The 15,595-nt window shown below is 45.3% G+C and overlaps 1 protein-coding gene across 6 annotated transcripts in view; it reads left to right on the forward strand.

Moving 5' to 3' along the window:
* LOC110071938 (sodium channel protein type 5 subunit alpha) overlaps window positions 1-15,595 on the forward strand; it is a 281,534-nt gene that overhangs the window by 152,213 nt on the left and 113,726 nt on the right. For all 6 annotated transcript variants that reach the window (XM_073002844.2, XM_078378169.1, XM_078378172.1 and 3 more), the window contains 3 exons: window positions 1,365-1,603; window positions 2,253-2,426; window positions 4,034-4,390. In XM_073002844.2, coding sequence (XP_072858945.2) covers window positions 1,365-1,603; window positions 2,253-2,426; window positions 4,034-4,390 — 770 coding nt within the window. The remainder of the gene's footprint in view (window positions 1-1,364; window positions 1,604-2,252; window positions 2,427-4,033; window positions 4,391-15,595) is intronic.

Raw genomic sequence — 15,595 nt, forward strand, 5'->3', positions numbered from 1 at the left:
GAATCCTCTGTCTTAACACAGAGTGGCAGGGGGATTCTGGGAAGTCTAGGGCAAAAGATAACTTCCTCCATTGTTCATGTTGCAGTCCTCCTTCCTTCTCACGATTTGCTTTGGGTGCTTTTGCACCGGGTCTGTGCTGCCTTAGGAAGGACGGCACAGGTCGGGAATGGAAGACATTTGGGTATGATCCGTTGCCAGACTTCATCAGCGTAGGGCCCTCTATATGCTTTGGACTACAACAGCCAGCAGTCTCAAACAGGGTAGCCAACAACAGGAAATGGTGCCTGTACAGACAAATGGAGCTAACCAGGTTGGGGAAGGAATCCACCGTTTTAACCTGAGGTGGATTCAACCCTAGAACTTCAAAACATGTGCCCTACCATTTAGTTGTGGGTCATTCTTGTGATTACGGTGAGTGAATATGGGCTTTTCTAATCAATGTAATAAGCTAGGAAATTGTCACCGCTATCTAATTCCAGGGTAGTGACAATAAATTCAAATTCAAATAAATGTATTGTTATTGTAAGTATATGCATAGTATACCCATACAACGAAATTCGTACAGACTCCCAGAGACCAAACCCACATGCACACACACACAGACACACACACACACACACACACAAATACAAATCCCCAAACACTCCCCACACACTAAAAAAATCCCCCACTAAGAATACAAACATCTACACCACAGGCTAAGTAGCACTGTCCAACGATTCACTATTTAATAGCGGATTAAATCGGTCTGTTTGTTTTCGTTTGTTTGTTTGTAATGTTTCTAAACTGCCTTTCTCCTTAAAAAGAACCCAGCGTGGCTTACCACAATTTAAAAACAGTATTTAAGCCAACAGCAATTATACTACACTAAAAGGATCAATGAATACAAAACCAAAGTGAACAATAGTAATCCCAAAACACATTCAATGCAGTAAGGTACAACCATCCATTAAAAAAAAAAAATCCCAGTTGGCAGTCATTCACTCGGGAAAGCTTGCCTGAAAAGAAGTGTCCTCACCTGCTTATGGAAGGACAGCCAAGATGGGGCCAGGCTGGCCTCCTGTGGGAGGGAGTTCCAGAGTCTGGGAGCAGTGACAGAGAAAGCTCTCTCCCACATCCCATACCTGCGAAGCTGGTGGAACCGAGAGGACTCTCCTGATGATGTTATTATTTGACCAGGCTCATAAAGGGAGACGCGGTCCTTGAGATCGCTTGGGCCCAAGGCCATTTAGGGCCAACCCCTCTGAAAATAAAGGTTTCCTTTCAGAACAGAAAGATCGATTTCCTTCCGGCTTGTTTGCTTCTGTTGCCTTTGCGTCCAACTGACGGGCGGCGTTCTTTCCTGGTCACTCCTTCTTCCTTAGAGCTTGAAGAATCCCAACAGAAATGTCCCCCTTGCTGGAATCATTTTGCGGTGAAGTTCCTCATCTGGGACTGCTGCCCGCTGTGGCTGTTGATCAAGGAGAAAGTCAAGTACATCATCATGGACCCCTTCAGTGACCTGACGATCACCCTTTGCATCGTAATGAACACCCTTTTCATGGCCATGGACCATTACAAGATGACCAAAGAATTTGAAGAGGTGCTCAACGTCGGGAATCTGGTAAGGGGATTCTTTGAGAGGCGTAAGGCGTTCAAGTAGGAAAATACACAAAACAGTTGCCGTGATGAATCAGACGTCAGCTCCGCAGTCTGTTTCTCGTAGAGGAACACTCAGAAGAATGGCATGGAACTAGTGGCTTTCCCAGTTATTTATTTGTGGTATGTAGAGATATGTTGACTCTGTTTCTACCAGAGGATTACCTTCTGTGCTTCTAGGAATTTGTCTGATCTTGCTTTTGCTGCCCTTGGTTCCCAGACGGTGTTGACCACACCTCTGGTCTTCCAACACCACCAGTGTGCTCCTATGCCAGATGATGGGAGTTGTCATGAACAGCCTCCGGAGTCTTCCGGTTGAAACAGACTGGTCTTAGCTTGTATAGAGAGACCATTTGAGGTTTGGTCTGCCCTTGAAACAAAGATGGGCCGTGCAGTCCTGAGGTTCAGGGACTGCAGAAACGTGGGAGTGGACACAAGCAAACCCAGGCAGCAGACTACTCAATTCACTTCTGCTTTAGGGGCATTTTCTTACATGATGCAGAAGCTTTAGGAAACCACTGCAATCTTGCTTAGAAGGAGAATGCCAGAAAGTTATGTTTACATCAGTGCACGAGAATACTGCTTATGGGTTATCTGCCTGTTTCCTTTTACAGATCTTTACTGGGATTTTTACCACCGAAATGGTCTTCAAACTTATAGCCCTGGATCCTTATTACTATTTTCAGCAAGGCTGGAATATTTTCGACAGTATAATTGTCACGCTGAGCCTGATGGAACTGAGTCTGTCCAGCATGGGAAATGTGTCTGTGTTGCGCTCCTTCAGACTGGTGAAGTATTTTTCCTCTGTCTGTTTATCTATCTTATACTCTTACTCTCTCTCTCTCTCTCTCACACACACACACACACACACACACACACATCTCTCTCTCTCTCTCACACACACACACACACGCACAAAAACACACACACACAAGTGATTGTTTTAGTTGCTCTCCTACAAAGATGTGAAGCAGTCACGCTGGGTCACCCTGAGTGCCCAACCAGTGTGAAGACCAAAACTACATCCTGCAGCTTATGTTCCGTAGCACGTGATATGCACCAACATACAGCCTCTGATAACTGGGATGGCTAGAAAGCCACCATTAAGGATGAAACAAATACTCCACAGGTTTTCTCATCCTCCGTGAAATAGGATGTCAGCACATCATGGCATTTTGTCAATATAGTCAGCCACTGAAATACTTTTTTTCATCTCGGATTAGAGGGGGAAAAGGTCAGTACCTTTTTCATCATCATCAGTGTTAAGAACAACAACGAAAACCTCCTGGTTTGGGTGTTTAAAAAACCCCACCTTTTTATTTTTACCTAAAATGCAAAGTTTTATAAAACAAAACACAAACCTTTCGTGCAAAAGTTGTCTCTCTCTCTCTCTTTCTCTCTCTCATTCTTCTTCTTCTTCTTCTTCTTCTTTTTTTTTTTTTTGCAAAAATGTTGAAATATGGGGGAAAGGCACAAAAATTCACATTATGAGTCTCACCCAGTGAGGAGAGGAGAGGATTTTGAGTCTTTTCCTTCTCAACAGCGAGAATGCCATGATTGGTAGTGCAGTCCTCATATCTCATAGCTATTGGTAACCTTCTCCACCCTGATAATCACAAATTGCAGCAGAAAGCTGTATTGACAGCATTTGATTTTGTAAAAAAATAAATGAAGGTGGCTTTTTTCTCCTGGTTAACAGCAGAGAGAAGTAACACATCTGAGAGTAACAAGCTACTGGTTAGGGCCTGGCTAAAATGTTTTGTTTTTTTGTGTGTGTGTGCATGTTCTGCCACTCTTTCTTGGCTTCAGCTATTTTTGGCACCTTGTCGTGAGTACATTCATATTGTTCTGATGCAGTTCTTCCCAGCGCTCTCCTCCATCTTCTCCTTTTCGCTCCTTTGCCGGTCTGCTGTCCTCCGCTGCCACTTCATCTGATGGCCTATGGTGATGATCAATGTGGTTTTGATGCTAATAATAACATCAGCATCCCATTTCATCTTGGCACACTTAGGTTATCTCAGAGCTTGGAAAAGCTGGAGATTTGGGGGTGGGGGAGAAGGATGTTATAGTCTTAAAAAAAAAACACCACACACACACACACAACCCACCCTGGGTGATTTGAAGGTGGGAACATGAAGATGGGGGCAAGATCTGTCTCCAGTATTAAGAAAGTGCCATCAGCTTAGAGCCACCAGTCCTTCTACTCTTACTCTTCTGCTTGCAGCTGAGTTGATGTTGGCCTTCCAATACCGTTCTCTCATTCAACCATGGTTTAAACTCTGTCCTTTTTTACTCCCTCTGTCAAGAGGTAGAATTGTCTGTCTCTTGCCTTTCCTCTCCAGCAAGATCTCAGTGGTGTTGTTCTGTTCTTCTGTGTGTTGTTGTTTTTTTACAGCTAAGAGTCTTCAAGCTTGCAAAATCTTGGCCCACCTTAAATACTCTCATTAAGATCATTGGAAATTCAGTGGGTGCTCTGGGAAACCTCACCCTGGTCCTGGCCATCATCGTCTTCATTTTCGCTGTGGTTGGGATGCAGCTCTTTGGGGAAATGTATTGCAGAAATGTCAACAGGATCAGCACCACGGGACTGTTGCCACGCTGGCACATGAAGGACTTCTTCCATTCCTTTCTCATCATCTTCCGCATCCTCTGCGGCGAATGGATTGAAACCATGTGGGATTGTATGAAAGTGGTCGGACAGCCTCTGTGTCTCCTGGTCTTCTTGCTGGTTATGGTGATTGGGAATCTGGTGGTGAGTACGACAAATGTTCGTTTTTTGTTTGGTTTGTTTTGTTTTAGAAGGGCTCTTTCTTGGATTTTTGCTGGGTTGTCCAGCGTTCAAGGGCTCCGGGGCTTGAACTGGGAACTTGGTGCGCGGCAGCTGGGATCCGGCCCACAAAGCGTACAGTGCTCGCTCAGGACACTTGTCTCTTCCAGATTCCTCATTGGCCTTGACATAGTCAAGCAGAATGAAAGACTGGGATGTCATAAGAAATTGATCCAGGGAGCTAGCAAAAGCAAGCTCTTCTGATAGACTAGTCATGAAGAAAGTCAGGATGAACTGGCCTGCTCTGAGGAACAAATCAGGGCCTTCTTTGACCAGATTCTCAAGTCACTTCCATTGCTGCCTCTTCCTTTCCCCTCATGGAGAAAACTAACCTTGGAGAGAGGAAGGAAGAGCCAGTGGTGCTAGAGTCAGAAGGTGCTCTGTGCATGACCGTACTGAAAAGCGGGTTTCTTTTTTAGTTTGCCCATCAGGTAGAGGAGATACTTATATGGCAAATAGTGCTCTGAATTCAGAGGGCTGTGCTTCTACCAGCGGATTTGGAGAATAGATGGTGCACAGAACTCAAGAGGAGAGTTTTGTAGCGTGATTTTGCAAATGAGTGCCATGTCTTTTTTTTGCTGACGTAGTAAAGGGGCTGCACACTTTGGATCTCTTTCCAGGGGTCATGGTTCACCATTGAGTGCCAAGAATGGGCTATTCATCTCTGTGTGGACTTAAAATGTGGTGCCTGCTCTGACATTCTTCATTCCTTTTGCCATTCAGTCAGCCTTGTAACCCATTAGATGGGCTTAGACGCACTTCAGCACATTCATACAGGCCCATGGGAGATAACGTACATTAGTGCCATCCATTGTGATTGCCGTGTGCTTGTTTAGCCATCTGATCTAGGTTGACAGAATCCAATGTGCCCTAGCTTAGTAACTTTCAGATATGTAAGAGAAGAACTACCTTCAGTTCTGGACAACATAACCATTGTTGGATTCTATCATCATTAGCCAGCATGGATGATGGGAGTCAGACATCAACAACAGCTGGCGATTAAGATATGTTGGGAGCTTATTATGAGTCAGTTACACTTCTGCAAAGCCATACTACAACCGAGAAGGCTTTGGTAATGTACTTTCAGCGTAAAGTAACTTATCTGAGCCTGAATTGAAGATGCATGTGATCATCTAGGTGTTAACATTTGTGGCTGGGAAAGCACGTCAGCAATTTCTAAGCCTTTGGCATAAACTGATGCTTCCTGAAATGTATGCTGGCGCATCGCAAAACTAAGGCAAGGCTGCCAGTTCCCAGTCAGATGATGTTAGTCATCATGTAGAACTGAACATCTTGACCACAGCCCCAGATTAGGGTCCGCATAGCTGTTTTAAGCACCATTATAATGCACTGCCGTAATCGCCATGCGCTGTGAATGTCATCAGCGAATGCCGCCAAGGGTCGGATGGAATCAGAGAATGGACAGAATGAGTCTCCCACGCATTGCAGGGAAACAGCTTTGGGACGATCCAACCTGTATAATGATGTTTACCGTAAGAATTTTTGCAAAATGGCTCGGCGGGTTTCAGATGGAAATGAAGGTCAGGAGGGTTAATACAGCAAACCACAGGTTGGCAAGTTATTAAGAAACAACAGAGTGCCTCGTTAACGGCACTTTATCAGGCTTCCCGGTGGTTGCCAACAAAATGTAATTGTACTCCGCATTGCCTCATGCGAACTGACACCAGAGAGCCGTGTGGCACCACCTGTCTCTCAAAGGAGAGTCTTGTGGTGGGATTTTGGAAATGGTTAATGTGCTTGCTCGCTCGGCAGTGAGACCCTAGCCTGCTGAAAGGCAGGGAGAAAGTATGAGGGGTCGTGACCTCTAAACCGCCCGTGCTGGAGTTTTGGCTAAGAGATCTAGTCCATGATGATCATGCGGCCGATTTTATTTCTGAACAAGGTGGCGGATGAATAAGGTCATCGGAATTCCTTTATAGTGACAGAGAACCTGGACATTTCAGTGGCACCACTTAGCAGGCATTGAAGTGCTTTCATGCTTTGTTGGGAGGTCAGGTCTCGATGGAACTGCCGTGGAGTAGCTAGAACTTAGGAAAGTGATTTTTGCCTAAAAGTCATGGTTGCCCTTTGAGGGAAAACTTCAACAAAACAGCCAACGGCCCACTGGCCAAGTTGCTTCATTGAATAAGACCGTTGCAACAAAAGCTACAGTGTAGTATGGCATTCTTCAGCTTCAGGGAACTTCTGTAGCCAGAGCATCAACCGTCATTGTTCTTATGTGCCACCAAATTGCTTCTGACCTACAGTTACCTTAACAGAGGTTTTTAAGTACATGAGATGTTCAAGGAGTGGTTCATCATTGCAGACTCCCAGTGACATTTCATGACCAGGTAGGGATTTGAACCCACGTTTCCTGAGTCCTAGTCCGACACACTGCTCTCTGTGCTATACGGACCTCTACTACCCTCATAGCTCAGCAGAAAAAGTAGCTCTCAGCTTGCTGTCTACTAGTAATTGTGATAATTACCACTATTGATCACCTCTCTGTGTGTGTTTGTTTGTGTTGCTTCCAGTGCAGCTGTGTTTGGGCGACACAGTAGGCCAACGGGATTCTAGCTTGTTTTGTAACATTGCTGGTTTTGGCTTGGTTCTTCAGCCTAAACAAAGAGATTTGCGGTGTCAAACTACAAGCTTCTGTATAGCCAATGTCTACCTGCTCACTACCAGTCAGATTCCCAGATTGCCTTCAGAAATATGACTCCTTGCTGGCCTGGCCCCCAAAAGTACCATATTTTTCCGTGCATAAGGCTATACCTTTGTCTAAAATCTTTAGACTAAAAATTGAGGGTTGTCTTATACACGGAAGTAAGCTGAGGAGAGAACAAAAACAAGTGGAGGGGAAAGCAGGGATCAAAGTGATCCTGCAGCACTTTGATCCCTTTCCCCCTACGCTTGCTAAGCCCCACTTAGATTTCTTAATTTTGGATTAGAAAAGTGGGGGGGGTGTCTTATACATGGGGGCGTCTTATACACAGAAAAACACGGTAATCAGTCAACATGAACCAGGGTTGGGCTGGAGCGGTATTGCCTCTACGTCGTGCAACGCCTGGGAAATCCCTTATACTGGAGCCCACCGCAAGAGAAGCAGAATGCAAGCTATATGCCCATGTGACCACACCCTCAGTTGGTGGGAAAGCCTCTTCGTGTAAAAAGGGTCCTGATCCTCTAGACAGAAAGTTCTGCCATTTTTATTTTTTAAACTTTGAGAAGATCCCATTGTAGAAAAGGGAGTGGAGGAAATGCACTCTGCCCTTTAGGTCTACTTTGGCCTTCTCTCTAAATCTTTAAAATGGACCTCAGCCTGAATTGGCACTTTAGGTTTATTTGATCAAAATGGAGAAAAAGCACAATTAGCCCCCAATTTGTATGAGTAACACCTTTCATAGTCTAGCCACTGCACTCAAGACAACCCCCAAATCTGTTTTTTACCTTGAAGGGAGACAGGTGCCCCTCACAGACAGACACGTCAGTGTTTTGGAAAGCGTCTGTCTCTTTCTCCCAGAGACTGGAAAAGTTACTTACTGGAGGATTCTGGGAGCTGTAGTCCAACAAAGTACATTTTTTTCAAGCTCCGGGACAGACACCCCTCCACACACACACACACACACACACACACACACACACACACACACACACACACACACACACACATACAAAGACATTGCCTCAGGACACAACGCTTGTCATGGTGTGCAACTCTCTTAGTTATGCCCATGACATATAGATCAGATGACTCACCGGCTATCAGCATGACAGCACCACAAATAGACATTAAAAGAAGGGAAGGAACAGTCACAACTTGGCCCTCAGTCTGGAAAGTTCCACTCCAATGTACTGTCCCAAATTCTCACCTCCAGATGTTCTTCCCCCTATTGTATGAAAGTGACCAAGGATCTTGGGATACTGTGAATTCGTTGTGGGTTGAGTTTTGTTAAGCAAGGGTGGAGAGTTGCTGTAAAGTTGGGTTTAAATCACACTGGGGACTCAATTCAGATTTGACTCTCTCCCCCCACCCCACCCCAATGACCTAGACTCAGCCCACCCCTCCCTTTTCTCCTGGGAGAAAAGAATTTGTTTTTAATAGGGACTCAGACTTGGGACTTGGTACCAAAGACTCTGACTCAGAGTTGGGGCTCAGACCCAAAGTCTTGCCAAAGATCTTTGGGGGTCAGCATTGGCAAACACCGCATCCAGTAGTGACTGAATTTGCCACCGTGTGCCTTCCTTCCAGTTGAGATGAGAGTTCTCTTTAAAAACAAAGAATACATCTTGTTTAAGAGGGAAGAACATCTGATTTCAGCTTGGAAAAGGCAGCTGAGTTGCAGAATTCTGGATAATGGAAGGCAAGGAGGATAAGAGAGAGGAAAGAGTGGCTTGCTGGATGAAATCTCAGAGATAGTGGGATCTCGCTTTGTGGTGCCCTGAAAGAGCTGGAGGCAACTGAGTGTGGTATGGTGTGGGTCACTGAAGCCAGGAGAGGAGGAATGGGGGGAACACCGTCCATGAGAAAAGAACGTGGCAGAATTATGCCCATTCAGGCAAGGAAGCACCCTCACCAAGGCTCCAAACGAATGGAAGGAAGGAAGGAAGGAAGGAAGGAAGGAAGGAAGGAAGGAAGGAAGGAAGGAAGGAAGGAAGGAAGGAAGGAAGGAAGGAAGGAAGGAAGGAAGGAAGGAAGGAAGGAAGGAAGGAAGGAAGGAAGGAGCAGATGGATGGATGGATGGATGGATGGATGGATGGATGGATGGATGGATGGATGGAAGGAAGGAAGGAAGGAAGGAAGGAAGGAAGGAAGGAAGGAAGGAAGGAAGGAAGGAAGGAAGGAAGGAAGGAAGGAAGGAAGGAAGGAAGGAAGGAAGGAAGGAAGGAAGGAAGGAAGGAAGGGATGGACAGATGAATGAAAGGAAGGAAGGAAGGAAGGAAGGAAGGAAGGAAGGAAGGAAGGAAGGAAGGAAGGAAGGAAGGAAGGAAGGAAGGAAGGAAGGAAGGAAGGAAGGAAGGAAGGAGCAGATGGATGGATGGATGGATGGATGGATGGATGGAAGGAAGGAAGGAAGGAAGGAAGGAAGGAAGGAAGGAAGGAAGGAAGGAAGGAAGGAAGGAAGGAAGGAAGGAAGGAAGGAAGGAAGGAAGGAAGGAAGGAAGGAAGGAAGGAAGGAAGGAGCAGATGGATGGATGGATGGATGGAAGGAAGGAAGGAAGGAAGGAAGGAAGGAAGGAAGGAAGGAAGGAAGGAAGGAGCAGATGGATGGATGGATGGATGGAAGGAAGGAAGGAAGGGATGGACAGATGAATGGAAGGAAAGAAGGAAGGAAGGGAGGGAGGGAGAGAGGGGGAGGGATGGACAGACAAATGGAAGGAAGGAAGGAAAGGATGGACAGATGAATGGAAGGAAGGAAGGTTAAAAAAAGAGCCGGGGAAGGGGTAGGGAAAAAGAGACATCCCCTAATGTCTGAATTATGTGATGGTGACCTATTCAATCAAAGCCCATTATAGCAATCAGCCTTCCCCAGGCACTAAAATGCTCAGTGCTAATGTAATAACATTTCAGTAAACTTTAGTAAACCAATCCGAATGAAAGGAGAAAAAGAAGAGCGTTTCAGGATGGGAAGAATCTCTCTAAGTAACAGCGCAAGATGTTCGTCTTGCTCTACAGCTCCACGAAATGGCTGGCCGAGCAGCCGCATGGATGTCTCAGGATCTCCTCTGGGCCCTTCCTCGCACCTCTGGGGTTGGAAAGGTGCAGGACAGCTCTTGGACTTCAGCTTTCGCCGGCCTTCCCCTCTGGGGCCAGGAACGCTGTGTACTAATCCTGCGTATTAGTTTTGATTTTCCCCTCTCCTCCGTTCAACCGGGCTATGAATGCCAGAATGGAATAGGAACTCTCCCTTGTGGTGTGGTTTCGGCCCCTGTAGTTGCCCCCAGATTGAACAAACGCTTGTGAATTGGTCTCTTTGGCCGGGTTTCTTCAAGCACATATCCACATATTGTATAGGGATTTGGGGAGGAAGGGTGTGAGGATCAGGTAGTGCAAAAAAGGAAACAGATATGTTTGTTCCTGAGGCTGTCCACGCCAGTCCGTATCATGGGGGCAAGAGATCCTTCTTCTAGTCTCCTCATCTGGATTTATCCTCAAATTCGGAAAATTCCTGAAATTATCTAATTTTCTTTCCAAAGCAGAGGCCATGAACTAGGCGTCCTCTTGTGCAGTTCCATTTTCATTTCGTTCTCCGTTTTGTACAGAATACTTGGCAGAAGCAAAGTTCTTCAGCTTTCATGTCTCCCCCACGTTGCCAGTGTGCTTTGACAAAATAGCTGGTCGGATGATCAATCACTTCATTTGCTTAAAATTAAAATAGCTATGATTGCACCAAGATTCTTTTTTTAAAATAGTGTTTTGCCAACGTGCAGAAGCTGAGGTAAGCCTCTCTAAAACATGGCGCAGGAAACAGTGCCATTATACGTAGGAGGAGCACCTCCACATCAGTAGCGAGAGAGGAAGTCAACAGGGTTTGGCTAGTGCCGTGTGGACCCATATAGAAGAGAGGAAACATCCAGATGAATGGAAGCATATGAAGGATGGGGAAAACGATGTGTGATCCAATTATCCTCCAAGGTACATCAAATATACAGAAGTCATGTTAAGACAGAGGTCTGTGAGTCCACATAACACCATTGCTTTTGTAATGCGCCATCAAATTGCTTCTGACTCATGGTAACCCAATGAATGAGCCATCTCCAAAATGTCCTGTCCTCAACTCTTGCAAACGTAAGGTTGTGGCTTCCTTTAGGGAGCCAGTCCGTCTCATATTGGGTCTTCCTCTTTTCCTGCTGCTTTCAACTTTTCCCAGCAGTATTGTCTTTTCCAGAGAATCCTGCCTTCTCGTGATGTGCCCAAAGTAGGACAGCCTCAGCTTCAACATTTTTTTTTGCCTCCAGAGATGGTTCAGGCTTAACTATAACTATGCAGAGAAGAGTCCAATAAGAGAAAGTCACTTGTTCATAATGGGGTATTGAGCCCACCTAGAATTATCTGAAGCTCTTACATGGATGTATATCCAAGAAAATAAGAGAGAAGCCCGGGTTATCATTTTGTAAGAATGCTGGCATATTTGGATTCTGAAAATGCGTCATACCGATGCATCATATTGTGCATCAGTTATATAGGATGAAGAATTATACATAAAAGTCTCCAATGAAGTACAAATGTCAGCACACTATGGTTTAGTTGATGGCGGTGTTGGTGAGAACAGAAGGCTGGGTGCCTCCGTAGCTGACGAGAGGATTTTGAGAAAACCGAAAAGCTTCTGATTCAATGCTGATAAAATATGTCTGTTGAATATCTCATCTAAACATGTAGGTCAGGCTTTCTGTAAGGCAGTTTGCATTACCATCTGAAATGATGTTTACATTTAAATATATATTTCCCCCCCAGGGAGCAGGATTTATTCTCACAACAACGAGAACCTTTTTGAAATACATGTTTTCTCCTTGATTTGGAGGTGGAGGAGAGAAGGAGTCGAACAATTTTTAAACACATTTCAATTTCTGCTACCCACCTCCCAAATCCAAAGAGGATGTTACTCTTTTATATCAACAATATCCCCCGGGCTTCTAAATATTTAACAGACACAAAGTAGTTAGAAGTGTATTTATTCAAGAGATCAAGAGCTGTAATTTTTTTTTAACCAGCAGAGTTAACTTGTGAGAAGGATTAGCTGCTGAAGGAAGGCATTTCTTCCACTCTGAGATAAATAAAGCATCCGAACGCTGCGATATGAAAACGAAGAAAAAGGATTTGAAGTCTAAGAAAATGTGCAGGGCCTCGTAGTCTGCTAAAGTTGCATGTGAGGTGTGGGGTGGAGTGGAGGGACCGAGAATCTCAACTTTCAATCTTTTAAAAAGGGAGCTTTCTGATCAGACGGCAGCGAAATGTATGCTTGACAGCAACCATGTTCAGTGTTCGGAAATATGAGTAAAATACAAATGCGACGAGGGGTAACACACTCCTTGTGCATTTCTGCCACCCTTCTCACGTGGTGAATGACTTCCTGAGGATGAGGGTCTTCATTACCTGTGAAGGTTCTCCGAGAGAGTCAGAGTGTTGCACGATCCGTGCTCAGCATTGTGGGGTGGATCTTCACCCCAAAAGGAAGCTCTCCTGTTCAGAAAAGGACGGGTTATAGAAATGTGCTGTGAAGGAGGCTGGACTACGATGTTCCCACTCTTCCGACTTTTGTTTTACTTATGTGTAAAACGCAACAATGCTGTGCCCACATGAAACTTGAGCCCCACAAATGGGAAGTTCTGCATCATGGAAATGATGGTAGTGATAACGATGATGGTGGAAATATAATATGGTATTTTGAAACAGTTATTTGCTGTATAGTTCTAGCTGTTGTGTGGGCTATCTTGGGGAGAAGGGTGGCATATAAATGTATTTAATTAATTAATTTATATCCCTCCCATCTAGACTACGTCTACTCTGGGCGGCTTACAGTAAAAACATGAAAAACAACATATAAGCAATTAAAATGACAATTCAAATCAATCATATTAGTGGCATTCAAGATGGAAAAGCAAAATGGAAGTTAAGATAGAAAAGTGAAGATCAAGTAGTGACCGGAGGGAAGGCCTGCCTAAAGAGCCAGGTCTTAAGTTGGCTCTTAAAAACACCTAGCGAGGTTTAGATTATTTATATATAAATAATATAAATATATAGTAAAATGTGTCCTCCCCTTCTTTTCCAAATATATGCTCCCAAGGGGATCCTCATAAGGGGCAAGGAGAAGAAAGAGCTCAAGGTCGCCAGGTCTAGCCCAAATAATTCCTCTTTATGCTCTTGTGGGGGCGTTTTGGTTGGCAGGGAGAGGAGTGGTGGCTCAGCATTGGCATGCCCACTTGCCACGCAGAAGGCTCCAGGAGCCTTCTCTAATTTATGGCTCTCCACCTGTATTGAACTACAGCTGCCACTAGAATAACATTATCTGGAAGGGCGCCCGTTTTGAAGAGGGACGGATGTCATAATGCAGTCGGGAAGGAAGGGGAAAAAAATAATGGCCTTGATGGACGGAAAAAGATTCCCTCCAGGTCACCAGCCTGTTTCCAGTAGGGCAGTTGCTTCCAAACCTTGGGTCCCCAGACATTCTTGGACTGCAATTCCCACAAGCCTTTGCCACTGGCTGCGCTGGCAAGGGCTTCTGGGAGGTGCAGTCCAAGAACATCTGGGGACCTAAGATTGGGAAGCACTGCAGCAGGGGACAGCCCAATGCTTTGGATGTTCAAAAGCAAAGCAGGAAAGGCAGCAATCCAGCCCAGCTGCTAGCCACTAGTGTTTTCTGTGCAATATAGAACCGTGATGTTTCTCCTTCTGGCAGCTCCTTTTACCTGTCATGGCTAATGAGCATTGGTTGTCCCATCTTTAAAGGATTTGTCTAATCCAGCCTTCCTCAACCTTGGGTTCTTAATTGTTCTTAGACTGCCGTGCCATGTTGTCTGGGGATGCTGGGAGTTGTAGTCCAGCAGCACTGGTGATTCTTCAAAGGCCTTGTCTCTGAAACCCCCTGGGAATGAGGGATGGAGGAACAGATTCCCATAGTAGACACTCTCCAGAGAATCAGTGGACCTCCCGAGGCAGGAGAGGTGGGAACAACAAAATGGCTGCTCCATTATCCAAGATGGCGGATTAATTACCTGCCTAAGGCCAGCCCTGGCTGAGCAAGGTTTTCTCACCCACCAGTTCAGTCAGTCCTTCTTCTGGTTGCCACAGCCTGGAGAATGACAGGGGAAGCAAGAGTATGACAATGTCTTTTCAAAGGGCAGAATCAGGACACAGGTTTTAGTTTTGCACAGAAACATGATTTGTAGATAATGGAAGGAAGGAGATATTGTTTCCTGTGATGAGGCCACTGAAAGCCATTGCCAAAATGTATACATTTGTTGACTGCTCATTTAAAACTCCCGAAGCCGCACTTTGCATCCATAAATCAACCAGACCGTGTACGCATAAGTCATTTTCCTGAATCAAATGCAAAGGAATAAATCCAGTTGCAAATCCCAGCTAGAGGAGACCTATTGAATGTAGTTATCCAGCACTTGATCTCACGGGCCTGTTATAGTGAGGGCTAGTGATTGGACTTAGGCCCGTACTAACTTTCAAATCTGTCTTCAGTCGAAGCTTTCAGGACTAGATTAGCACCGTGGTTACATTATTTAAAATTGCAACAGGCAGATTCCCGGGAGGCTAAATTCTGCATCCAGCACCAATTTCCCTGCATGGTCTCCAGCTTGGTGGTTGAACGTGCTCGCAGGCACAGCTTATAGAAAAGACACGCTAACAGGAATAGTTGGGAATCAGCCAGAAAGCCCAGGGCAGGGACTGCGATAAGGGAAGAGTCGAGTCGGAGTATATTACATCACCTTCGACACCTCATTAAGCAGAGCGCATTCATCTCCAGACACATCCTGCTTAGCCAAGGAGAGGAAGCTCTTGCTGATGAATAAGCATATTCTGGGACCCAAGCAGGAGACAACTGTCATCACATTTATAATCCTATTCGCTTCCTTTCTGCTCGGGGGAACGCTAGTCTGGTGTAATGCAAATATTTGCCCTCACTATTCCCCCCCCCTTCCCATTTAAAAAACATTACATATAGAAGCCCAGTTTTATTTCAGTGTCCCAGACTCGGGTTCAAATCCCCACTCGCATACATGAAAAAAAATGACCAGGGCTGTTCCCTGTATTTTAGGATTGCCAACGGGAGAGAAACAGGTAGATTACAAACACTACCCTGTGAAAGGCAGAGCAATACAGTAGATGATCATCTTGTGCCGTCAGGTTGATTGCAACTTATAGTGACCCTTTCCAGTGTTTCCTAGGTAGGAAATACTTGCAAGTGGTTTCCTGTTCCCTTCTTCTGGGGGTATCCTGGGACTTTACAGCTTGCCCGAGGCCACCCAGGCTGGCTCTACTTGCAGGAGGCACAAATGGGGAATCAAACTCCCAACCTCTGCTGCCTGATACCTAAACCACTGAGTTATCCAGCCAGGTTTACAAATTAAATTGCAAAGCTGAACTCCTTATCTGCCATTTACTGCAAGAGTAATGAA

The sequence above is a fragment of the Pogona vitticeps genome, chromosome 6, assembly GCF_051106095.1.
Source record: "Pogona vitticeps strain Pit_001003342236 chromosome 6, PviZW2.1, whole genome shotgun sequence".
NCBI lineage: Eukaryota > Metazoa > Chordata > Lepidosauria > Squamata > Agamidae > Pogona > Pogona vitticeps.